Raw genomic sequence first — 26,536 nt, 5'->3', positions numbered from 1 at the left:
CACCTTTGCCTTCTAGTTGTGTCTTGGAAAGAGACAGAGTCTTTTCCTTTCAGCCTCTAATTTTGCTTTGGAAGTAATTGCTGTAAAAAGGGTTTGTTTTAAAGTAGTTGCTAGGAGACAGATCTATAAACCAAGAACTTTCCTGTTTGCAGCTCACTTCTGCCATTAACTCAATAGGTTAGGCAAGCCGCTTTCTCCCACCCTAAGCCAGTTATTTGCAAAATGGAGATGGTAATCCCAACCTGTTTTAGAACTGTTTTAGAACCTGTAAGTGCCAGGAGATAATCATTAAGAAGCACTTCGAATGTTTGAAATGGACGATATAAATGTTTCTGCTTCCTTTGTTTCTAAAAATAATGTTTATTCTGAGTTTGACTTTTTAAAAATTAGCCCTAGGTGTTTGTCTCTGTTGACCTTTAAAATGATGTGCTTTTCAGTAAAAATGCTATATACTCATGAGAAAATAAGTTTTAAGGTTACTTTGTGGCTTCAGCTTGCTTGTATACTAGCAGTGATCTTGTACAGTAGTGAAGTCTGCCTCCACTCCCTCTCCCCCAATTTTCTGTTGATCTATTCTTTCATCTGAACTCATTCTATTCAGTCTCAATAGCATCTGCTCTGCTTTGGGCATGCAAATGGGATATAATTGTGAAAACAACTTGTTCCAAATGTATTTAAGAAATTTTTAGTCTGGATTTTCGCTGAGTCCTGACTCACCAGGTCCTGAGCATTTATAGTTGGTCCCGACCCATATGGAGGGTCTCCGGTGTGTCCTAAGGATTTCCGGTGAGTCTGGATCAACCAGGTGAATCCCAGATGGGTTGTGAGGATTTCTGGCGGATCCCAACCCACCTGGTGAGTCTTGGGCAGGACCAGAGAATTTTGGGCGGGTCCTGACCCACCATGTGGATTTCCAGTGGGTCCTGAGAATTTTGAGTGGGTCCCGACCCGCCTGGAGGGTCTTCGGTGGGTCCAGAAGGTTTTGGTCAGGACCCGACCCAGCCGGTGGGTCTCGGGTGGGTCCTTAGAATTTTGGTTGGATTCTGACCCACCTGGTGGTTCTTGGGCAAGTCCTGAGGATTTCTGGTGGGTCCCGAGCAACCTGGTAGGTCTTGGGTGGGTCACGAGGATTTCTGGTGGGTCCCAATCTGCCTGGTGTGTCTTGGACAGGTCCCAAGCATTTCTGGCAGTTTTTGGAGCACCTGGTGGGTAGTGGTTGGGTCCTGAGCATTTCTGCCAGGTCCCGACCCACTTGGTGGTTCCTGGGTGGGTCCTGAGGATTTCGGTCCCAATTGAGGATTGGGTCCCAATCTGCCTGGTGGGTTTTGGGCAGGTCCTGAGCCTTTCCAGTGAGTCCTGACCTACCTGTGGGCCTTGGGCAGGTGATGGGGATTTCTGGTGGGCCCCGACCCACCTGGTGGGTCTTGGGTGGGTCCTGAGCTGTTCCTGTGGGTCTCAACCCACCTGGTGGGTCTCTGGTGGTTCCCAATCTGCCTGGTTGGTTTTGGCCAGATCCCGAACATTTCTGGTGGGTCCCAACCCACCTGATGGATCTTGGGCGGTTCCTGAGCATTTATGGTGGGTTCAAACACACCTGGTGGGTCTTGGACGTGTCTTGGATGGGTCCTGAGCATTTCACGCAGGTCTTGTCCCTCCTGATGGATCTCGGGGAAGTCCTGAGCATTTCCGGTGGGTCTGAACCCTCCTGGTGGGTCTTGGACAGGTCCTGAGCCTTTCCGGCAGATCTTATCCTGCCTGGCGGGTCTTGGGTGGGTCCAGAGCCTTTCTGGTGGGTCCCAACCCACCTGGTGGTTCTCAGGTGGGTCCTGAGCATTTCCGTTGGGTCCCAACCCACCTGGTGATTCTTGGGAGGGTCCTGAGCATTTCCAGTGGGTCTCGACACATCTGGTAGGTCTCAGATTGGTCCTGAGCATTTCCAGTTGGTCCTGAGCAACCTGGTGGGTCTCAGGCGGACCTTGAACTTTTCTGGTGGGTCCCTGCCATACCTGGCTGGTCTCAGGTGTGTCCTAAGCATTTCTGGTGGGTCCCGACCCACCTGGTGGTTCTTGGGCTCTTCCTGAGCATTTCTGGTTGCTGCTAAACATTTCTGGTGGGTCCCGACCCACCTGGTGGGACTTGGGCGAGTCTTGAGCATTTCCGGTGGGTCTTGGGTAGTTCCTGAGCATTTTCGGTGGAATCTGAGCATTTCTGGTGGGTCCTGATCTACCTGGTGGTTCTTAAGCTGGTCCTGAGCATTCCCAGTGGGTCCTCTGCATTTTTGGTGAGTCCCAACCCACCTGGTGGGTCTCAGGCAGGTCTTGACCTTTTTGGGTAGGTCCCAGCACACGTGGTGGAACTTGATTGGGTCCTGACCATTTTGGGAGGGTTTTTGGTGGGTGCTAAGGAGCTCTGGTATATCTCGAGTGCATGTCCCGTGTGTCCCCTTCTGTTCCATGTGTGTGCTCTGAGTGCAAGAGGCTTGGTGCTGTGGGTCTTGCGTTGGGAGATGCTGCTGAGGTGTGCTTCTCACAGGCTCTCCTGTGGGGCGCAAGACAGGCCACACCCTGGATGGTGCCCTGCTGCACCTTGCCTGGCCGCCTCCCTCTCTCACAGGCCCAGGCAGGGGGTGGGCGTGGGGTGTGCTTCAACTAGTCCCTGCCTTCTCCAGCCCTGCAGTGGGACCAGGACCCATGGGGAGGGTAGAAGACATTGGGTGTGTGTGTGTGTGAGATAGAGCAGAGAGGAAAATAACCTGAACTTGTGTATTACCTTGAAAATGTGTTTGTCACTTGGAAAAGAGAGCAGGGAGCGCCTGTGTGTGTGTGTGTGTGTGTGTGTCTGAAAGAAACAGAGAGAACCTCTGAGCGTGTGCATACCCATATTACCCACATCAAACCCCTGAGCACCCATTGAATTCAGATAGGTGTTAACTAGCATGATGTAACCCTGAGAGATCCCACAGGTCAAAGACGAGGGGGTCAAGCAGCAGTATTCCAGCACTGTCTTTTAAAATCTGCCTGACAAGCAGGAGGAGCATAAAACAGTGAATCCCCTTCCTAGTCATGCAGTCCAGAAGGATGCTATGGTCAGTGATATCAAAGGCCACTGAGAGTGCCAGCAAAACCAACAGGGCACACTCTTCGTTTCCAGTTTGTGGTGTAGAGTTCATTAACCAGACTGATTAAGTCAATTTTGGTCTCATACTCAAAATTGAAGCCTGACCAAAAAGGATCAATGTAATTCGTATCATACAAAAAATCTGAATGTGATTAAAGAGGGGCAGAAAGTTTTTTTTTTAATGCAGAAGGTATTGCTTTAGGGATATGGGGCTACATGATGCTGGTTCATGCAATTCGACTAGCACTGGTTTTGATTTCTGTATGTAAAACAAAACAAACTATGTGCATGTGCAGGAACGGGATCACCAAGGTAGAATTATTGCAGGTATTTTTGGAATGATTTGTAACAGCCAGTGCTGACCAAAGCTGCTTTTTATCGAGCCTGAGGCAATAACATGAGCACCATGCCCTCTACTGGCTCTGGAGAAACACAGTAGTTAACACAGTAAACATCTCTTTTGAACTATACACTTAAAAATTATATAGTAGTCATTTAAAGACTGCAATTTGCAAATATTATAAGCGGCAATCTATATGTAATCTCTGTACTAGCCCGGCCCAGTTGCAAGCCTGCCAGCATAAGAACATAGGGGGAGCTTTGCTGGACCAGACTCAGGTGTCCATCTAGTCCAGCATCCTGTTTCCCACAGTGGCCAGACAGAAGCAGGGCATGAAGACCTCCCCGCACTTCTGAGGTATGCATATTTGGAGTCATCACATTTCTGAACTGGCCACCACAATCTTGTCCTTTCTCAGTTACTTTGGCAGGATTAAGTTTCATAGACACCAAGGATGTCTTCTGGAAGGCAACATTGTTTAATGAACGTGTTAACTGCTTTGGGAGATCTTGATGTGTGCTGTAACCAAACCAGGATTCAGAAAAATTGCAGAAAGGAACGTGAGCTAATATATGCAAGGAACATTTTTTCCACTTGTGATGGACAGGAAAGATGCTGCAGTCCTGGAGGCATTTCTTAAAATGATACCTCAGTAGAAAGATCACTGAGATGTTTTCTTCAAATTGAGAAGTGTAATGAGATTTGTCATGTCATGGTGTTATTAGAGGTGACATTATTTCACTTGAGTTAATTGTTGCTCATGTGCATGGGTAGGACAAAGAAAAAATTACTTTCTTGTTTTTTCTCTAATTAATCAGAGTGAATGATTGGCTGCTGAAGATAAATGATGTGGACCTTACCAACAAGGACAGAAAGCAAGTAATAAAGGCAGTACTTAACGGAGGAGGAGTTATTAATATGGTCATTCGCAGAAGGAAGTCCTTAGGAGGAAAGGTGATTACACCTCTGCACATCAATCTTTCTGGCCACAAAGGTAATTGCATTTCTGCCTTTTACACCCAGGGATAGCATATTGGTACACTCTAGTGATGATAAGGTCCCAGATAAAACCACATTACACTGCTTTACTTGTCCTCCTTGGAGAGGGGGAAATGAAATCTGCAAAAAAAAAAAAACTGTTTAAGGACACCTCTAGTTCTAAGGAGTGGATTAGTCTTAGTCTACAGTTTCATTGCTGCATTAGTGGTGATGGGCTCCAGGAAGGAAGTGGGAGATGCCTCTTAGTGCAATCCTGGGAAAATTTCTGTACAAAAGAGCCTGCCTCCTAGCAGATGGAGAGGAGAGCAACTCAGTGCCTGGACCACTAGAGGGCGAGCAAGTCAGAGGAAAAGCAAGAAAATTTTCTGACATACAACTTCTGGATGTTTAGCTATCATGGCTAATAGCCCTTGAAAGAGCCACCCTCCATGAATAAGTCTATTCCATTTTTTAAAAGCCATCTAAGCTTTTCTTCTTTCAGAGAAGTCTCTTTGAGAGCATTTGGGAAACCAAAGTGCCCAGTCCTCTCAGGAAACAAAGTGTACTTTAAGCCATTTCTGCCCAACGCTGCACATACGCAACAGGAATCAAATGTGCACTGTGGGCTGGGGAGAAATTGATTAAACACTGGGCTTTGATGTATACAGAATGTAGGCCCTGGAGGGGAAAGAGACATGTGTTGGGGGGCAGGAAACAGCAGTATGCCTCACTAATACAGTAGCTGGGCTGCAGTTTACACAACCCAGAGTACACTAGTAAGCTTGATCTGTGAGGAGTCCACTGCATGCATAAAACTGATATTGAGCATGTTTCTGTTTTCTCAATTTCAGATAGTGGAATTAGTCTAGAAAATGGAGTATTTGTTGCTACTGTAGTGCCTGGTAGCCCAGCTGCCAAAGAAGGGTCCCTTGCAGTCGGAGACAGGATAATTGCCGTAAGTCACATTTTTTGTCACTCACAGATAAGATTTGATCTCTAGTATCAATTCAGATGTTATACTTAGTTTTAGAACCTGGACTCTGGTTTGAGTTTCCAGAAATACACACAAGCCATACCTTACTGCTGCTTGTCTACCGCTTTTTTTCTGTCTGCTGAGCCCTGTGGTCTCTTGGCCCATTATCCTTTGGAGGTGTAGCAGCAGTCATCATTATGGATTTAAACCACACTTGGCCCAAACCAGTGCTAAACGCATTTCAGACCCTTGTTTCTGATTCTAGTTTGCTGGCCAATTGCAAGCAATGTCTTGTCAATTCAGGCAACCAACTCATAATTAAGCATCCTTAATCTTGACTTGGTGTGCCACTGTGAGATATGCTATGTATTTTTATTTATTTATTCTCTCTCTCTCTCTCTCACTCACACACACACACACACACACACACACACACACACACACACACACACACACACACACACAGAGTTACCTAGAGTACCAGAGTACTACTGACACATTTAGCTCCGGGACCCACTTTTTAGAATGAAAATCTGTCAGGACCCACCGGAAGTGATGTCATGACCAGAAGTGACATCAAGCAGGAAAATTTTTAACAATCCTAGGCTTCAATCCTTCTCACACTTACCCAGGAGTAATTGACTGTCATTGTTAAAAGAATATACATAGTAACTTGTTAAAAGTACAGGTCTGTAACATTTTCCCAAATGCAATCACATACCATGGTAGCATCAAATCTAATATATTAAAAATAAAATATTGAAATGAATGGGGACCCACCTGAAATTGGCTCGCGACCCACCTAGTGGGTCTAGTGTTTCTAGTTTGAGAAACACTGACCTAGGGGGGAAAAATCTGTGACTGGGTTGATTTGCAGCCCAGTCTCCTAGTTGCGGAACTCCATTTGTCAAGATTTATTTATAGAATTTATATCCCGCCTTTCTATCCAATGAAGGACACTCAGGGCAGCAATTCTGCTCAAAGATTTTTCACACGTCCTTACTTTTTTTCTGAAACAGTAATTTAGAAAATCACAGATGTAATTTTGGCTCCCTACAAACCATGTTTTGTAGGTTGGGTACCCACTTCAAATCAGTGGCAACCAAGTTATCCATGTTTGCAAATAGAATTCAGACAGAATGATTTTCCATGGTTCCAGGCAAGCCATGGCTAGTGCAGATGATGCATGTCTCTAAATCCAGCAAAGATGGGGATAGTGAACACAGATTCCCTGAGGCTGGCTCCTAATTTGCAAGCCTTCATTTATAGGGATTGAATGTAACATCTCTACCAGATCAGTTGTGTTTTTCTGGGATAGACCAGTATTTCCTCTATTGAACAATCAGTTCGAGGTAGTTAATTGACAATACAAAAGCTAGTTGCAGCCGTGTCCTTTTGTTGCAGATAAACGGCATTGCACTAGATAATAAATCACTGACTGAATGTGAAGCTTTGCTGCGAAACTGCAGGGAATCGCTTACGCTTTCTTTAATGAAGGTGAGTATTAAAAGGGAGAAGTAAATGAATGGTATATCATCCACTTAAGCCAACTGTTTATGTGCTGCTTAGCTATTAAATTTACTAACTGTCTGAAAAATTAAAAAGAGTGCAGTGATGTGATGGGGCAAGGCTAAAAATTCTTCCCCTTCCAGATCTATATTGACCCTGCTCTTATACCCTTTCCTCCCAAATTCATCCATGACTTGCATCTCCAACCCTTCTCCCAGTTCTTCTCCTTCCTAGTCCTTCATCCTCATGACTTCTTCTCTGTTGTCACCCGCTGACAATCAAAGTTTGGGGCTGCTATCAGGGACCTTAAAGGTTGCAGCACTGTCTAGAAGGGAGCTGGCGAAAGTATTATGGTTCTAGACTCACAAAGTGTTGTAGTGTCTTCTCTAGACAATCCCTTTTCCCCCCTGTTTTCTGACCCTGGAGTGCTCAGAGCACAAGTAGGTTTACTGCTGGCATTGGTGCCAGCCAACTGGTGCTTCAAGCCTAGCTTGAGAAGGGCAGTGGGAGGATGGAGTTTGGGGAAAGAAAGCAATCTAAATGTGTTGCGGGGAGGTTTGGTTGTGTGTAGGAGTCTCCAGCAGAGCAAAATCAAACGGCAGCACAACAGAAACTCGAGGCTGATGTCCAAGGCAATCTCTCAGAAGGCAAAGAGGCACTTGACACGAGAGTTAGGTTCCATCACCAAGATATTATATACAAGGATATTTACAGCAACACTGGTCAGTCATACAGCAACACACATATACGGCATCCTGATTCCTATTCCTTAACACTCACCACCCTACACGCTCAGCCTCACTCACCCCCTCACTCACCGAGGAGTGTTTGTCTTCGGCCTTGGTATATGCACAAGGCACACCCACAATCAGCTGCACAGAGTCAGCAATCAGGAACAGCTGTTACTAGTTACAAACTGACTATTCACCACAGCGTTTGTTGCATTCCCTCCTGTGTACAGGACCTGAGTGATTTCCTGGGTTCAGACCTCAACAAAATGTATGCATTCTGCTCAAAGTTTAGTACCTTGTTACCCACTCACCCACCCTTGTTCTCCTTTTCCAACCATCTGTACCCCAAAGAATAAAACTTGTCTATCACAGTTAAACAACTCTGGAGTCTGTGGGCTTGTGATGTCCATGTCCCCTCGGGGTATTGGCTCACGTGCCTCATCTAGCCCAGCCCAGTCTCTCCAGGGTCGACGCGAGGAACGGGGAGCAAACAAAGAGGGCTTGCTTACTTTCTTTAATTTGGTTGTGGCCTTTACATCATGGAGTGGTCTCGTTCCTTCACAAGAACCCCGTTCCCCCAAGTACAGTCTCAATAACACTCTCCACAATCCAGGACCCAAGTGGCCCGTCGCCCCAAGAGCCTTTATCTCCCCCCTTCAGTTCTCACCACGAAAGGTGTCTGGTGCAGGTTGTTCTCCGTAGGTCAGGTCTGGAGCTCTGGGATTTTTTTGGCAAGGGGCTGGGTCCAGTGGTGGCCCTCCTTTCCCCTTGGTTCTCAACAGTTGTTGGTCTCAGCCAGGAGTTGTTCCTGACATCTTCTGGACTGGGATCCCTTCCCCAGCCTATGGGTAGCCCCTTCCTCCAGGGGCTGGAGTATTGGGCTCTTCTCCACTCCTGGATGTCTCTCAGTTGGGAAGGCCTCTCCTCTCTTAGAGATACCTCCTTTCTCCCTTCTCTGCCCCTTCCTAACCCCCATTCCAGGGAGCTCCGGAAGGTGCATCCTCCTCCTTCCACTGTCTCTTCCCTTCTTCTTATCCCTCTAGCCAGACCTCTTAGCCCTGCCCCTTCCCTCCCACACCTGGGACCCAGATCTTGTGGGATCTCCTCCTTCCTTATCCCTGCCGGCTCCACCCTTTCTTTCCTCAAAGGTAGATGCACCTGGGCTCTGAGAAGGCCTCTGCCTTGTCCCAGAGGAGAAGGGCCTGCTTGCAGCAACGACTTAGGAGTCTCACCCTCTTTGTCTGGTTCCTCGCTCTTCTCTGGTCTTCCAGGGGTCTGTATACCCCTTTTCTCTACTTTCCACCCCTTTTCCTCCTGTTCCCCTGATGGGTTTTGCTTCTCCTGGTACCCCCCGGGATGATAGGGCTATATGGAACTGCCGTGGTGCACAAAAGCCAAAATATCCACCTAGGGATTAAGGAAAAAGGTTGTGTGTTTGTGTGTCTGTAGTCTTAATATTTCACTGAATATTACAACTGAATGTTGTTGCTCCTGTTTCTCTGCCTAGGTTTTTCCTCAGAGCTCAAGCTCATCCTGGAGTGGTCAGAACATATTTGAAAACCTCAAGGATTCAGAGAAAATATCAAACTGTAGGGTTCATGCATCAGAGGTACAGGTTCAGAATAAAAGAAATTTAAAACACAACAGCTCAACCCAAACAGACATTTTCAATCCTGACATAATGGATGTCAAGAAGGACCGGAGTGATCAAGAAAACAGATTGTACTGTGATCTCAAACCATTCTCCAGCAGTGTTTTACACGACGACTCTCACCGGAGCACAGTCCATGGATGCCACAGTAATTCTGAGCAGAGCCTTGGCTCCTTTAGTCCGGATGCATATGGGGAGCCAAGCTATGGGATAGTTAACCTGGACAATAGGAGGCTACCATTTGAGCCCACAGTTGCAGATTGTATGATGGTTGAGAGCACATTAGACAAAGGGCTTGGAGGGAAGCACAGTGGTGGCACTTGGCCTAAAGTCATGGTCAACATTGGAACAGCAGAAACAGAGAAGTTCTCTGTGTACAAAAAGCCAAAACAAAGGAAATCCATCTTTGACCCAGACACTTTCAAAAGACCTCTGACTCCTCCCAAAATGGACTATCTGTCACCCAGTCAGGCGATGGGCCATTCGCCCCAGCCCTCCAAAACTGAAGCCATTTCTACTCCTCCCACACCTCCTAAGAGAAGTGATTCAATTAAGTTTAAACACAAACAGCAGGCAAGTTCCACGTCAGACTCTACTGTCACAACTGGCTCACCACCAACCAGTCCAGCTATGATCCAGCCTCCCGTGTCCATTGAACTGAAACCAGAGTGTGGTATTCATAAAGGGCGAGGCAGGCCTTCTGGACATTATTACAGGGATGAGGGGGCTGACTCATCACATTTGCCTTCAAGGAAATCCTGTGACGATGACGTTGCCTTTCAAAGAGTAGAAGAGCCTGAGATTAAAAGACCGAGGCCTAAATCTGCTCCTGCCCTGAGACATAAACTAACCCCTGTGCCCATCCCTAATTCATCTTGTCAGGTAGATATGAGAATGTGATGAAGGGATCCAAGCCCATGCTTTTCAAAAGTGATTTACAGTACAGTTGTTCTCCCCCATATCCATGATTCCAGTATCCGAAGTTTCAATTATCTACAGTTCGAATTCCCCCCCCCATCACACCCCACCGTCATGCAAATTACTTTTCATATTTGCAGCCTTCCTGGGTCTTACTGGCAGTTTGCTGGCTACAAAAGGGAGGCTCTCAGAAAACAAGGCAGAGGAATGAAAAGAATCCGACGCTTATCATAGAGTTCAAAGAGCTTAGTATCACATTCTTTTCAGTTCTCTGCCTTGCTTCCTGTGAGTGCCTGTGAGTGTTTCCTATTACCATAGAAGGGTTAACCGGACTGTCAGTGGTGTGTATATCAGGTTAATATGATGTGGGACAGTTCTGCAGAAGATGAAGTTACCAAGTATGTAGTACACAGGGCATTGGTTCCGAACCAATTTATTATACCTGAGAACTGTGAACCATATTTCTCTACTGCTGTAGTTAGATAGGACACAGAGTGCTGGAGGATGAAATTGATTTTCTTGGAGAGTCTCACAGAGATTAAGGCCAGAAAAAATGTGAGGAGGTGGACAGAATAGCGGAGACAGAAATGGTACAAAGCATTGCCCCATAATGGTAATGCTTGCATGGTAGCAGGCATATTGCATAATTCAAGAAAGGCCAGTTGATAGCCTGCAGGCTCTGTCTGACCCCAAGGCAGTTTTTCTCTGATCCTGGTGAATTTTGATGGTCAAAAATTAGTCCACAACTTTGTAAGGAAAAGAAAGATTTCAAACTATAAGTAAAATATATTCTACCTATCAGTCCTCATCTTTTAAACTTCTGTGTAAATATGCAAATGTATGTATTGGTGTATAATGATATGCCTGAGCATGTGTGCTCTATAGCTAGGAAGCCTTTGCTGCTAGTTAATACTATATTATGAAACCAGATTGATCAGGAGGGGTCATTTTTGTGCAGCAAAATATACTTCTGGCTCAGTGTGTAGAGAACAGGATATATAAATGTTGACTATCCCTGCCATTGTGGAAAACCTGTATAGTGCCTTTGATATTTACAGCAAGTCATAGACCAAAAAATACTGGAAAAAGACCCTTTGCGCTTTACCCACAGATACAAAAGTACTCTCCGGCAAGTGAAGAGCACCTCTCTCCTGAGCTTCAAGAGTGGCCAACCTATTCACCAAAACGATCCAGTAGACACAGTGATGGGTTTGTGCCTGCCTCTTTATATGCTGGAAGTATGTCAGCAGGTTAGTAGCAATGACCTGCTGTGGCTTTTTTTTTTTTTTTGCATGTGAGCTGAAGTAAGTAAACTATGAATGTGTGGATGGAAGAACATTGTGTTGTCTTGGAATCCAGCATTTTGTAATTGTAAAAGCACTAGTATGTAAGTAACTGTGGTGTTGATATTATTACTGAGTTGCTGAACTAAATTTCACCGACAGAGTTACTCATTCTATGTGGTATTTTCTGCCTCATAGGTACTGTACCAAGAAACATTGCACCATGTCCTGCAGTAACAGCTGTGATGAGAAACCCCATTTACACTGCTTGGAGCCATAGAGTTAGCACCACCAATTGTCCATCTGTCGCCAGCCAGTTCTGTCATCAACATCTGCATTCTGGGTATGCACATAACAGCCTCGCTAGATCAAGCCAAAAACCCACTAGTTAAGATCCACGTTTTCAACAATGTCCAGTCAGACACTTCCAGAAACTGCCAAGCACAGCATGTGCTTTCCCCATTATTTTCCCTATCAAGTGGTCTTCTGACGTACAGTGTGTGAACTTCTCCATATTGCATTGCGCTCTTTGTTTTTATTTTCATTAGTCATTATGCTTATATGTCACTTAGGGTCTGATCCTATCCAACTTTCGAAGCACCAATGCAGCCTCATGGTAAATGGAATAAATGTTCCCTTGAAGAGGTCTCCAAGACTGCCTCTCCCCCATTGCAGGATGCGGTTCACTCCCTGTTGGTACAGCTACATTGGTGCTGAAAAATTGGACAGGATCGGGCCCTTAGTGTACAAGTGGTGTATTAACGCATTTGAACTAGTGACAAAGACTAGCTTTTCTGTGTATTGTAGTGCTCAGCACCAAGGCCGCCTAAGTTTGGACCTGAGTCACAAACACTCCAGCGATTGCTCTGAAAATTCACGTACAAGATCATCCCATGGTTCAAATTCACTGCCCTCTAGTGCTAGACTTGGTAAGTAGGATGACTTCAGCTTGGATGATGCAGGTCTTTCCTTCGTGACCAAGTTTTGTGCAATATAGGAGGAAAAATCCTCTTTCTCCCTACTTGTTACCAATTATTGGTGTAGACTTTGTCTCTGGCAACCAGGAGGCAGAATTTAGAAGGCAAGGCAGATCGAGTAATAACCCAGTTAAAAGTTGACAAGAAAAGTGGACCATTGCATTGATTCATAATATTAAGGATCAAATCACATGCTAGTCTGGTATGGGACGCAGGAGTGCATCTGGGTTCATGTGACCTTTCTTCTGTGCAGAACATGCCATATGATCAGGTGATACTTATACCTTTTATTCCCCAGTATCCTTGGGGAATATGTTCCTAACCCCCCCCACACACACACTGGAAACCACAGATAAGTGCAACTCTATCTCTGTGCCCCAGTGCCCATTACCTTCATTTTTCTTGTTTACTCTCACACAAAGCAGTCAGTATCTTGCTTTTACATGAGGCTATAAGCGGAATGCTTATAGCCAGGCAAATGGGCAGAAAACCTGCACACTAGATGGGACGACTCAGAGAACATTTTAACAGGAAGCATGCAGGCTTCCTTATAGCCTCCTGTAAAAGCAAAATACCTATTGCCTTGCTCGAGCATAAACAAGAACAATGAAGGCTATGGGTAAATGGGGGGCTGCAGATAACTGGATCAGTGTATACCAAATCCAGAGATAACAGGGAATGCCTGTATAGAAATCTTGTCAATAAATATGCACACCTCCCATGCAATCAGTCTACTTCTTTTTGTCCTGGACATAGTGCTCGGGCAGGGAGGGTGTCAGAAATGACATTATCTTCTGCACATTTTGGGGGCAGTGCTTCTGTAACCTACTACATATGTTTTGTGTATTGTCTATTTGATGATCCAGTGTGTCACTCATCTTTAAGTTATGTTTTGACACTATTAAAGGCCCTTGCAAGTTTTGCAGTGGGGAGAAGGCGAACAGAGCAAAGCAGAAGATGACAATATTGAAGGCCTACTACACGATTCCTTTCTTAAGATCAAGTTTACATGTATTCTTAAAAAGGCTGGATCAAGTGATATCTGTGCTGCTTCTATGATTTAACTAAGATTTAACTATAACTTTATCTGGTTTATCTCAACAGTGTGTTTCATGTTGAGAAAAATGTTTTGTATGTCCATACCATAGTTTTTTATACTGTAGTGAGATTGAATTCTGCATTTGAGAAAGATACTCTGCACTATTCAGAAAGACAGAAGTAATTAACTTCAGATCCTAGAACTGTCTGATTTATTATTATTATTATTATTATTATTATTATTATTATTATTATTATTATTATTAATTACAGTATTTGTATACAGCTTTTCAGCAAGAAGTATTTTAATACCGATTCCCTATAAAAGCACAGAGTAGTTTAAGGGTTCTCTGCTTCTTGTTTGTTAAATGCTGAGCTACAGCTGATAAACTAGCAAACTTAACCGGAAACAGAACCCAAATGATCTTTTGCCACACGGGAACACATGAATACCCCTTGGTACCTGTGTAACTGACATAGAACTGTCTCAATAATGTAGAAAAGTGAGTGTTTGGAATGAGGGGGGAAATGGAATCATTCTTCAAAAGCAAAAAGATTGTGTGGGTGAGGAGTACAGAACCTCACCTGGCAACTTGCCTCCTGCAACCCTTCTTCCCAAACACTTTTCTGTCAGCTGAGCATACTTTTGGTATTAGCGATTATTTGGGAAGAGGACTGCAGGGAAATGGGGGGAGAGGGTTCTTCACTCCTCACCCATGTGCCCTTTTAGTTCTAAAACAGGATCCCCACCACTTTTATATGTCATTGGAGCAGGTCTGTGTTCAGCACATGGAACTGTTTTCATCAAGTCTACTCTGATAAGTAAGAATTCTTGTAGAAGGATGAGGTTAGAATTTTCAAAGCAGTAAAACACGTTCAGGTGGGTCATGTTGTATTTGTCTTATAGTAGCCCATGAGATTCTTTGTTTTTAGGGTTTAGGATCTAAATGAACTTACTTACTTCCTTTTCTTCTCAAATCTGAATGCTTTCCATTTGTGTTTAAAGTAGGTTCTTCCAGCAATTTGCAATACAGAACAGAACGAATAAAAATACCTTTGACGCCAAGATACCCAAGGTCAATCATTGGCTCCGACAGAGGTAAAAAATACATTTTTCCTTCTTATTTTTGTATTGTATAAATGGAGAAAGCTGTATGCTTGCTAGTGGAACTCGGACATTGTCAACGTTGGTTTTGGTTGGAACAAGGAAATGACTCTATCCTGTGTTTCTGGTGGTATGCCTTGGACTAGGAATAGCAGACTCATAGAGGTGTATGGGTGAGAGTTGAAGACCCCTATTCTCTCTCCCTTTCTCCTCTCCTACTCTCTCCCTCTCTCTCATAAGCCTTTGTGCTCATGAGGACTTCTTTATACCATAGTTCAATGCAGAATTAGAAACTATCCATTCTGTCTGAGCAGGACCAGTACCTAAAGCTGTACTTAGCTGCAGAATATTCACACAGGCCATGCTTTTGACCCTGTTTTTTTTTTCTTCTTCTGAACTCCACAGTTCATCATGTCTACTCTGACAAGTAAGAATTCTTGTAGAAGGATGAGGTTAGATTTTTTTGCAACATGAGCCAGGAGACATAAGAAAGTGCCTACATTTTATAGCTGGGGGGTTAGGGAGAGTTTGTTCACAAGAGACGAGTAAAACACTCTAAGTTTAATTGGTGTTATCAAAACTTGTTTACCTTCTGTTAACATTTCTCAGATGTGTTTTCCCTTAGAGGGAATCTCCAAATTAGCATCAAATTCACTTCATGTGACATGGAGGCAGCTCCACCTGCTCATCGTATCCTTATAGTGGAAGTCTTTTTTTATTTTTTAGGTAATAGGCACAATTGAGTGCTGCTCCTTTTTAAAATCTTACATGTTGCCCCTTTATTCTTGTTGGGAGTCATGATGGGCAATCTGACTCAAGCTTGTCCTGTATCAACCTGAAAATTATTTGAGGTTCATCCCCCACCCCCACATCCCAAATTGGAAAGAAATAGAATATGGAACAGGACATGTGAATATGTCCTGGAATATGGTTCAGGACATTTCAGATACATTCTTCCTATCACCAAGGGAGCTGTGTGGTGAATTATTACATAAATATTTCCCTCAAGAAGTTGATCAGTCCTGCCTCTTCCAAGGAAAGCATAGTTAAGGCAAAGTAAGACAGCTCCCTGATGAGGAATATTTAAACTGAATATGAATTAGAATTCATGCAGAAGTAAGGAACAGACTGGGAGGAACATGCTCGAAAGAATACAGCATACAAATACAGCGTCCACAAAGCATACAAAATGTTAATGCCCTTTCATCAGTGAACAATAAAAGTCTCACTCAGTCCTAACAAATGTGAAAATGTGTCTGTTTTGTGGTAAATGAATGTTGCAATGAGTATTGTAAGAAAATGGGCAAAATTCAAGGAAACCTTATTCTTTTATCCCAGCCTTTAAACTAAAGGGGGAGTGGGGTGGAAAGTTGGAAAGGAAAGCAAAAAGAGTACAAGGCATGACAATAGTTACTAATTCTGAAGATAGCTTGCCAAGCCCAATGTGCTGGAGATTCTCTGCAGTGATTTGAAGATCAAAAAGTGCTGTAAGGTACTTGAATCACAAAACTCACTTGGGCAGGCTGCCAGTATTTATGAGAGTTTGGGGGAATGCCTATGTGCAACTCCAGAAGTAGGCATTTCATGATGTTTTTAATCCTCTTTCTAGGGTTTAATTAGGTTTCACGGGTCCTCTCTTGGATGCAACTTTGGTGTGTGAATAGAATTTAAAGCACTGATAGGGTTTTTCCTGACATACTGTGAATACAGTCAAAATTCAGATACAGGCAGAAGTCAAACAGATACCAATGGATGAGGACATTATTACAATATAGTAAGACAGAAATTTGCAACATTACTTTTACCACTTTTTATGTGACCCGCATGAGATGGCACCTTGTGTCAAATAAAGGTCAAAGGAGAGTTTTGAGAGCTTGAGTTCTGAAAAGCAGTGTCCGTAGTTCATATTATGGTCTATTGCTATACATAGAAACTTCAGGAAAATAGTCCAGAATGCAGTTCTAATGTTGGGAGGCAGAGTTGACTGGTGCTGCACTGCCTGGCATGATTTATAGGCATTTGAGATACTGCCATTGCTCATAGGTTAAAGGAATACAGAGAAATGGATCATAAAAAATAATTAAAGAAAAGCATCAGTTGTAACATGCACTCAACCCCCCCCCCACACCAACCTTCCTCCTTTTCCTTACCTTTTCTAGCTGCAGCCGGCAAATAGAACTTGTGGAGAAGAGTGAGGGGTCCCGTCCCCCCATTTTTGGCACAGCAGCAGGACTAGCTGCTGTGTTGATCAGCTCTAATCACACTGAGAATTTTACCTCCTTCCCTTCCTCATCTGTTGTTGCTCTGACAGTGTGCCATTGGAGAAGGGAGAAAATGAGGAAAAAATTCTCCATTTTTTTAGATGCAGTTATTATGGCAGCCACTCTGTTCCTACTGCTATGCAGAAATGGGGGAGAAGGAAAAAAGCCAGCCCTAGGCATGCACTTCTGCTACAGCCACTGCTGGGAAAGGTGGGGAAGAGGGAAGAATCTTTCCAAGCTCTTGGAACTCAAGAATTCTCAGAGTTTGCTTCTCCTTTGTGTGTATGTGTGTGTGTGGGTGGGGAGGGGGAGTTCTGAGCTCCAGGAATTCTTTCTGATGCTGAGCTTGATGAAATTCTCTAATGTCTAGTTGGAAGCCCACTATTGAAATGCTTAGAAACCAATACATGGAAAGTGTGACTACATACTGTTTCCTTAAGAGAAGTTTTGTTCCTGCCCCACTTGCAAATACCATGGGTGCTTCTTTATTCTTCTACGTAGGTTCATTGTCACATTCCGAATGTAGCAGTCCAAGCCTGATAACTCCTCCGCAGTCACCACTGAACCTGGAGACTTCATCCTTTGCTAGTAGCCAGTCTCAAAATTCTCTTTCTACGCTGCCCAGAATCTCGGTTAGTCCAGTCTCAATAGGACAACGTCGAAAAGACAAGTAAGTTGTGGTCATTTATGCTAATCGTTTTTGTGTAAAGTTAGTTTAGGAAAAAACCTTGCTTAATTGGCCATTTAAATATTAGTAAAATATTTGATGGAACAGTTTCAAAGAACAGAGATAATTATGCTAACTACAAAATGACTGCCTTCTAGAAAATGTCTGAGTTTTTTTCAGACTAGGACCCACTTTTGACCCCAACCTGCTTTACATTGCAACCACTTTTCACTTTGTATTATATATGTACATCTTTCTGCACTTCTTTCTTACCTCAAACTTCTGCCTGATCTCTCCCATGTTTCTCTCTCCCCCCCATCATCTTTCTGCTTTACCTTCAGTTTTCTTTTCTCTTTAAAAACAAAATAGAAAAAAGAAAATTGTGCTTCTGCTCTTGGTGTGACCCATTTTTAGGTTAGTCAGTTTTGGGTCTCACCAAACAGTTTAAGATCAATGTTCTAAAACATCCAGACTGCTTCCTTCCAGAAGCTGTACAGAAAACAATGTCCATGCCCTGGCACGTGGAAGCCCCTCCTTACCAGAGCAAATGCAATGGTCTCTGTGGTGATCCGTCCTCCTAAGCACATATTACCAGAGCTGACAGCTTGTGTGTGTTTGCTTTGTTTCCTCCTGAATCACTGTTCTGTTTCAGAGATGCCTGAAGTTATGCCACATGGCTAATAAATGAGAGTAGACCATGTGGTATAATTGGAATTGTAGAAGGCAGAAGCTCTCTGGAGAGAATTGCTTGGCAGAAGGTGTTTGATCCTGAATGACTCTGACTTCTCTCTTCTGTCATTGCTATCAAATGAATCCGTGGGAAACTGTCACAAGGGCAATGTGGCTATGTGGTCCAAGAGCAGTCAGTCAGTTAATCAATCTTCCAACCCTAATATTGTGCAAAAGGAACTATTTTCTAGGAAAAGGGAGGCACACTCTGAATAACTATGTAAAATAGGGTATAACTTCATTATCGGTCCTTCATTATAAATCCAATACCCAGGGTTATTGGTTCACCAGTGGGTTGACCGATATCTTTCCTAAACCCCTGCTTCCCAGAATCTGTCCATCATTGTTTGCAGGTTATCATTCATTAGCCAGCTTTACAGATAAAAGAGAGGCATCAAATTTGATGTGTTTGATTTCCAACCTAACTGGAGCCCTGCATCTCTTTATTTTAGAAACTGGGTGTTGAGATTAAATGAAATTCCCAGAATGCAAGTGGACAGATGGGGAGTGATAACAGAGAATCGTATGGCTGGGAGAGTGTTGAAAAAGTGGGAGGGCAAGAGAAAGCCAAGGGGCTGTTATTACCTCTACTGGGAGAGCATTCCAGAGACCCAGGAGGTTCTGTTATGAGTATCTCCCGAGGCAGGCAAGCAGCAAGGGTGGGGGGGAGGCGAGTGAGCCAGCCAATCACTATTGTGGGAGGGAGGGAGCAAGTGATCTTCTGCTGAGAGGAGGCTGTGCAGGCTGGAGCTGCTGCTGAGTGTTTGCAGCTGCCTGCGGGTGTGCTCCATGTGCTCCTTCAGGCTGTTGCCCAGCTGCAGAAGCTCCAAGCGAAGGACAGGGCAATTGCCACCGCAGCCATCAGCAGCCGCCGTCGCTCAGCACCAGCGCCCATGGAGGCATCTCTGGAGCGGCACCCAAGACAGAGCAGGAGACAATGAGCTGTGTGTGGGAGAGAGCATCTGAGCTAGGGAGAAGCAATCATTTGAAACAGCTGAGTCCATCTCCTCTTTCCTTCTTGTTCCCCCTTCCTACTGTATTTAAACTTCAAGCACTCCATTGGAAAGCCCAACTTGCTAACCCCTTTCCCATCTCCCCACAGATGAAGTTGGACAGGGTGGGGAAGGGGGGAGAGTGATCTTTTTAAAGAGAGGGGGGGGCAGCCTGCAGAAGGCTGTACCTTTGTTTCTCAAGCCATTGAAAGGGTTAAGTCCATCTCCTCTTTCCTTCTTGTTTTTGCCCCCTCCCCCTTATTGAATCCAAACTTTAAACTCTCTGTTGCAAAGCTGAGGCTTGCTAGCTCCCCTCCCCATAATCATTCACCACTGATGAAGTTGTACTGGGGGGGGGGGGAGAGGAAGAGCTAACTTTTATAAAAGGAAAAGTTTGTGTGTGTATGTGTGTGTGAGAGAGAGAGCACTTAAAACAGTTAAGGCTACAATCCTAGCCTCACTTTCATGGGAGTAAACCCCACTAACTATTAAGGGACTTGCTTCTGAGTAGGCATGCCTAGGATTGGGCTCCCAGTCTATTCCCTCCTCTTGCTTTCCTCTCCACCTCTCCCCTTACTGTATACAGTCACACTTCAATCTCTCCTTTGCAAAACTTTTTGCAAACCTCCTTGCTAACCTCATTTCCCCTTATCCTCACCAATGAAGTTGGACTGGAGGGGAAAAGTCCCTGCATTTGTGTATGTGGGGGAGGGGGAGCATCTGTGAGAAAGAGAGAAGCCATCTCCCTGTGTGTGTGTGTGTCCTTTTCACTGGAAGACTCCTGGAGGCCTTGCAAAGATGCAAAACACAGGAAAAGCAGAGAGTAGAATTTAAAGTAGAATTATTCTGCAGCAACAGGTATTTTAGCCAGAGATCTTAACTGCATGCTGGCAGGAGCTAGGAAGCACTTGCAACAGCTGCTTATGTAGTAAGCTTTTAGGAGAGCATGCTTGCTTCTGCAGTTTCCCCCTGCCAGGACCTCCACACTAGGCCTGGAGGCGCTGCTGCCCTTCCTCCACAGAGGGTCTACTTCCAAGTAAATCAGGTGCAACTATGTGCAGCTGCACTTGCTCAGTCACTCCTTGTTGCTTGTCTCTCTACTGTGAACTGAATTGCACACTCCCAGTTGTGTGTTCTGCAGAGAGCCTTTGGCTTAAGGCACCAGGCACTTTAAAGGAGGATTTCATTAATGGTTCTACTGGTATGCTGTTTCCAGTGTCCTTAGAGCCCAATCCTAGGCTTGTCTACTCAGAAATAAGTGCCATTAAAGTCAATGAGGCTTACTCCCAGGAAAGTGTGGATGGGATTGTGGCCTTACTCTGATAGTGTTTACAAATGGTTGTTGAGAGAACAATTTAAAAAATTAGTGAATAAAAATGTATCTTATGATCTAGGAGATATATCATAGTTATTAATAAATTAGAGACTATTTTTAATACTGTTTTTATTATACTATGTATGCATACTATGTATACATAGTATAGCAAAAACAGTATTAAAAATAGTGTATGTATGTATACATGTATGTATAGATGTATACATACTATGTATATACACTGTGTTTTTAATAAATTAGTGACTGTACAGTTCTTAGGTAACAATTACTGGGAGGTTATTTTTCAGGATCTGGCCTCGGGTGAAATCAGACAAAATTATAGTCTGCCACCTCCCTAAGTGAAACCCCCGACTTATCCGAGGGTCATAGCAAAATTCCATGATTTTGGGCTCAAAACCTGCCCTCGTCTTATCTGTGAGATCAACTTATAGGCGAGTGTCTATGGTATGTCTGATGATTGGGGGAGGGGGGCAGGTTAGGCTGTTTCTGTTGACATTTGTTTGGCTTTGATCCCCGATCTCCAGAATTTCATGTAAAATCCTTTTTCAGCTGTATTACATGAGATATCGTATTGAAGATATCTAAAACAGGACTATAGTTGCCAAAGCATATGCAATGACCTATATATGACCTACAAGTTGCAGGTCTTCTTTAATGTACACTGCTTAACCATTGTACAGATGTTGGTGTCCTCCTTTTGTGTGGCAGAGAGTTAGTATCAGGAACTCATGACTCTTATCTTTCATTTATGCTTCGTCTTGGGGAGGAAATAGAGATGAAAACAAATAGCTTATAATTTGAGATTGCCTCCCTGCCCTTAAGCAAAAATGACCTTATATTCTGCTGCTTAGCAAGAACATCTCGTGCTAACAGCAAAGCCTGTAAACTGAGCAGTAGCTGTCCTGGTGCTTTTCATGCCAGGGGCCACCCCTCCTCTGCTACCCCCAACCCAGAAGTAATTGCAATGACGTCACCACAATTATTTCTGCGCCACTGCATCCTTTTCCCCTTTAAAGAAAAAGGGGGAGGAAGGAGGCAGCCCAGGCTGCAAGGGAGACTTTTTCACCACTGCTAGTGGTGTGAAAGGTTCCACTGGAGCTAGAAGCGGTGCCCTCCTTCTCCTAAATCATAGGAGGTGGGCATTGCTACCCAGCCATTCTGAGGGCTGCCCTCTTCTCCTCCTCTTTGTTTACAGGGGAAAAGAAAAGGATGGCCTTCAGACATGGTCTGGAATCGTGGAATTGAAAGAAAGGGGATGAGAAGAGGGCAGATCAGCACGGAACTGTGCTGACGGTGGCTGTGGGGGTATAGCCACTTTTGGCATGGTTCCAGACTGTGCCAAAAAAATGGTGGCAAGGGAGTAGGTCACAGAGCCGCGTCCTGTTGGGTGGTGCCCAGGCATTTGTCCCCATTGCCCCCCAGGTACACCACTGAAACTGAGATGGTAGATGAGAGTAGTGTCTTGTTGTTCTGCCTTGAATGGAAGTTGGTAGCTAATCGGAAGTAGAGAAACCATGGCTCCAGCATCATATATAGGGGAACAGAGCAGGGGTTGCACCAATTAGGAATAACTAAGGTTGAGATGAGTAAATTGGGAAGCCTACTCCAAAGCTCAGTTTTCACTTTAAGGGGTATGGTTTCCAGCCTTGATTATTAACATTATTATTATTAACAGTATTTATATACCGCTTTTCAGCTAAAAGTTCACAAAGCGGTTTACAGAGAAAAATCAAATAACTAAATGGCTCCCTGTCCCAAAAGGGCTCACAATCTAAAAAGATGCCAAGGAATACCAGCAGGCAGCCACTAGAACAGACATTGATGTCTCTATGTAGCCTCTGTTGTTACTATCTCTCTTTCTAAGTGGTTTTTCTTTTTCTTTTCTTCATCCCTCTGCATCTTTCAGATATTTGTTCCGTAATAGGTCTTTTCTGAGAATCCCTGTGGCTCCTAGGCCAAGGTTCTGTTCACTAAGGAGTTTGAGGTTGGCTTGATATAAAGGTTGTCCTTCTCAAGCAGTATTTGCGCACCTTCCTTGTGCTATTTACATGTTTGGATAATCCCCACCCTCCACCCCAAGGAAGAATTGCATGGTAATTGTAATGCTACCATGCAAGCCATCATCTCTAATGGCTTCAGTTTTTTTTTTTTTTTACAGCTGCTTAATTTTTATTGACTAATGTTGTGTTTTCCTGCATAAAAATATGCAGGAAATACCAATACTTAATATTGGTATTGTGTATTCCCTTTTCCACCCTAAGAATCAGCCTTATCACATTGCCATATTTACACTCCTTGGCTATTAAAACTCCTAAAGATTTGTAAATTGATGTAAGGCTTCCTTCTAGAACATGTTCTACCATTCATATTATGTATGTTCATTTCCTATATATAATATGGATGAAGATGTGTTTTATTTCATACCTTTTCCATCATTGTATTTGTGGTTCACCTAGTATGTTTTCCATTCCTTTTTTGTCCTCCTTTCCAAATGCAAAATATTGTACACCTGGTTTATTCTTGATTCAGCTGCTGTACATTGCATGGTGATGTGAAAGGAATGCTTCTGCTCCCAGCATTTTTATAATCATTTTAAGATTTGTATTTTATTCCACTTTTGAGGGTGAGGGTGGGAACAAGCAATGCATGGCCTTAATGTAATTCAGGTTCCACGTTTTTGGCAGTACATGTTTTGATCAGTGTGGCCTTGTGCTCATTTACTTCCAAAGGCCATATATGGAAGAACCACGTCACGTAAAAGTGCAGAAGGGTTCTGAGCCACTTGGAATCTCCATCGTGTGTGGTGAAAACGGTGGGATATTTGTGTCGAAAGTGACTGGTGGCAGCATCGCCCATCAGGCTGGCCTGGAATATGGTGACCAGTTGTTAGAGGTACAAGCCTTTGTGTAAATGTTTGCTTCTTATTATAGTGCAGTGATTTTCAATCTTTTTCATCTCATGGCACACTCTCAAGGCACTAAAATGGTCAAAGCACGCCACTAGATTTTTGACAATTGACAAGGCACACCATGCTGCCAGTGGGGGCTCACATCTCCCCATTGGCCCTATTAATAAATGACCTCCACCCAAATTCCTGTGGCACACCTGTGGACTACTCATGGCACACCAGTGTGCCACGGCAATGGCACAGTGGTTGAAAATGGCTGTTACAGAGGTTCACAAATTTTGGTCGGCTTTAATAGTAAAGTCAAATCTTGCAAAACACCAGAGTCTTTCCCTTCACTTTGGCTTCACCCCACATAGCATTTCTATGCAAGTTTGGAGCTGGAATGGGAGCACAGATTGTACCTGCAGAAATGCGTCAAGTCCATTGACAGCCTGGCACCCAACTGGCTTGCCGTAATCTCTGTCTCCAGCCTGGAACTGGGGAGGTGTCAATGGAGACCCCATCTTATCATGGCCCACAGTAACTGTGGTAATGATCCCTGCCTTTCCCGATCTGTACTGGAAAAAGAAATAGGTTTCTTCTCATCTTCACCAGAAGGTGATGGGGAAGAAGATGCAAGGGACCCACGCTGAGCCAGATTCACAGATGAAAAATCCACAGATAAACCTGTATATATGACTATTTCTATAATATTGTATAATATTGTGAAATCACTATTTGCAAATGTGGGAAACAAGTCAATCCCGGAGACATGGAGAATTGGGGTCATATCACCTATTTACACAGAGGCAGTTTGGAGTTTGCCACCAATTGTCCACCTAATAGGGAGCTATAGCCAATTGTGGCTCCCCGGTGAGTATACCATTATGAAGCACATCTGCGCAAATACACTTGTCCACTTTCACACGTTTAGGTGTGGATATCCTGGAAGCTAGAAAGCCTAATACATCTGAGGTTCTTTTAATTTGCCTCCTTGCTAAGTCTTCTGGAATCTTGACCATTGCATTTGCAACCATCATTGCAGCTGTGATAGCTAAAAAGGAGAACCTGCAGACTACAAAAGTGTGGCCTCTCGTTGCATGCTGACTTGTTCCAACAGAAGGAAATGAGTACACAAATTCTCATCAGATTATCATTTTATAGCACAAAAAATCTTTTGAGGGTGGACTGAATCAAACGCTCCAGACACCCGCCTTTACCATCGAGCTAATGATCAGTGCTTTTGAATGCATGAATCCCTGTTTCAGGCTTTTCAACCAGGGGAAGGGTTTCTGGAACATCTGTGTTGTCCATTGGAATGGTTATCTATTTATTCTTTAAACTTCATAAAATATTTACTTTTAATTTAGAGTTGACTAAGCTTCATATCCTATCAAATATGTGCGCAACCTTTGAAGTGCCATGCCTTGTGTGTTAATTTGTTTCTTAGCACTTAAAACACTAAACCTATATATAAACTTTCTTGAAAAGCTCTTTAGGAAACTTAGCTGCGCTTCAGTAGAATAGTAAGTTATCCACTTATACAGTAGTCAAGTCAAACTGTCAGATTTTATGATTGCATCGATTTTTCTTCAAAGGCATAATTAAATAATACAAAATCAGTTGCAGTGCTCTTATCCACCCTGCCTTGAGCTCAACACATTTCTTACACCACAGATCCAATAAATCAGGGGAAATCAAGTCTCAAGAAGCAATATGAAGTTAAATGAGAAAATCTATACTGATCTCATCAGTGAAAAAGTGCAGTTGCATATGTCTCTTCTCCCTCTCTCTCACTCACTCTCTCTCTTTCTGCTTCACCTCCCCCTCCAGTTTAATGGGATAAACCTACGAAATGCGACAGAACAGCAAGCTCGGCTGATCATTGGACAACAGTGTGACACCATAACTATTCTGGCACAGTACAACCCACACATGTTCCAACTTGGCAACCATTCACGATCAAGGTAAAATTGCTTAGCCTTATTAGGCGTGTGTGTGTGTGTGTGTGTGTGTGTGTGTGTGAGAGAGAGAGAGAGAGAGAATTAGGCACACACGCCTATGTGTGTGTGAGGAAATCAAGCATTGCAACAAATCATGCTTTGCAGTAACAATAGTTTTAGACTCATGGTTCTGGTTCTTATCTACATCCGACAAACCATAAGTGCCTAATTTATTTTCTGTGTTCCCAGCATTCAGCTTCATGAGTTCTCTCCCAACTCCATGCCGCAATAGCCTCTCAAGGCAAAGCAGTATTCATTAGTAGTATTTGTCAATGCGGACATCATGCCAAGCCATAGTTTACATAGCCCATGTTTACAAATTCACTTCAAACCATGGTTTCTGATTTTGTTTGGCTGATCAGTTGCAAACCATGAATTGTCAATGTGGACATCACATCAGACTGAGGTAATCTTCCTTTATCACGTTTTGGCAAGATGTCTGAAATGAGCCACTGGGAAATAGGTATTGTCTTTGAGGAGATACAAGTAGTATCTTGTACTACTCTCCTATGCCTGCCAAGTTGGGAATGGTGCAAAGCACTTCACATGTATTGCCTTGAGGTAGTCCATAAGCAACCCAGTAAGAAAAATAAATGTCCCTGTATTGTGGCTGGCGAGTTGAGGGCTGAGGGGGTGAGACTTGTCCATGGCAGAAGCAAGACTTGAACCAGGAAAACCATGAAACAGCAGCAGCTTGTTTTTAAATTGGAATCAGGTTATCCCTGAAATATCAGTCATTTAGGTGACTAAAGATTTGGAATTACTTGAAGAAGTTACATTTTATTACGTTTCAGTTTCAAATTGTTTTGTTACTATTTCATTTTATTGTCTTTATTTCTTTTAATTTGAGCTCCCGGCTAGAACCAGTGAGTAGTCATTCCACTCCACAAGGTAGTGGAGCCGCCACACCTGACAGCCATTCCATCATTGATACTGTGAGCGAACAAGATGAAGGGACCATGACACCTCCATCCAAGCAGACGACCCCAACTACCAGTCCCCGCAATTCGATGAGGTAAGTGTCTTCCCCATTTTGCTTAA

At 43.8% G+C, this 26,536-nt stretch overlaps 1 protein-coding gene across 4 annotated transcripts in view; it reads left to right on the top strand.

The window, feature by feature from the left end:
* DLG5 (discs large MAGUK scaffold protein 5) overlaps nt 1-26,536 on the top strand; it is a 138,207-nt gene that overhangs the window by 86,899 nt on the left and 24,772 nt on the right. For 3 of the 4 annotated variants that reach the window (XM_066621104.1, XM_066621102.1, XM_066621105.1), the window contains exons 13-24: nt 4,276-4,451; nt 5,287-5,390; nt 6,813-6,905; nt 9,156-10,181; nt 11,329-11,467; nt 11,699-11,843; nt 12,308-12,429; nt 14,522-14,614; nt 17,383-17,551; nt 23,335-23,497; nt 25,326-25,459; nt 26,346-26,510. In XM_066621104.1, coding sequence (XP_066477201.1) covers nt 4,276-4,451; nt 5,287-5,390; nt 6,813-6,905; nt 9,156-10,181; nt 11,329-11,467; nt 11,699-11,843; nt 12,308-12,429; nt 14,522-14,614; nt 17,383-17,551; nt 23,335-23,497; nt 25,326-25,459; nt 26,346-26,510 — 2,529 coding nt within the window. The remainder of the gene's footprint in view (nt 1-4,275; nt 4,452-5,286; nt 5,391-6,812; nt 6,906-9,155; nt 10,182-11,328; nt 11,468-11,698; nt 11,844-12,307; nt 12,430-14,521; nt 14,615-17,382; nt 17,552-23,334; nt 23,498-25,325; nt 25,460-26,345; nt 26,511-26,536) is intronic. The other variant, XM_066621103.1, reaches the window with a different exon arrangement.

Source organism: Tiliqua scincoides, chromosome 3 (genome assembly GCF_035046505.1).
Source record: "Tiliqua scincoides isolate rTilSci1 chromosome 3, rTilSci1.hap2, whole genome shotgun sequence".
NCBI lineage: Eukaryota > Metazoa > Chordata > Lepidosauria > Squamata > Scincidae > Tiliqua > Tiliqua scincoides.
This window is presented reverse-complemented; position numbering and strand designations above follow the sequence as displayed.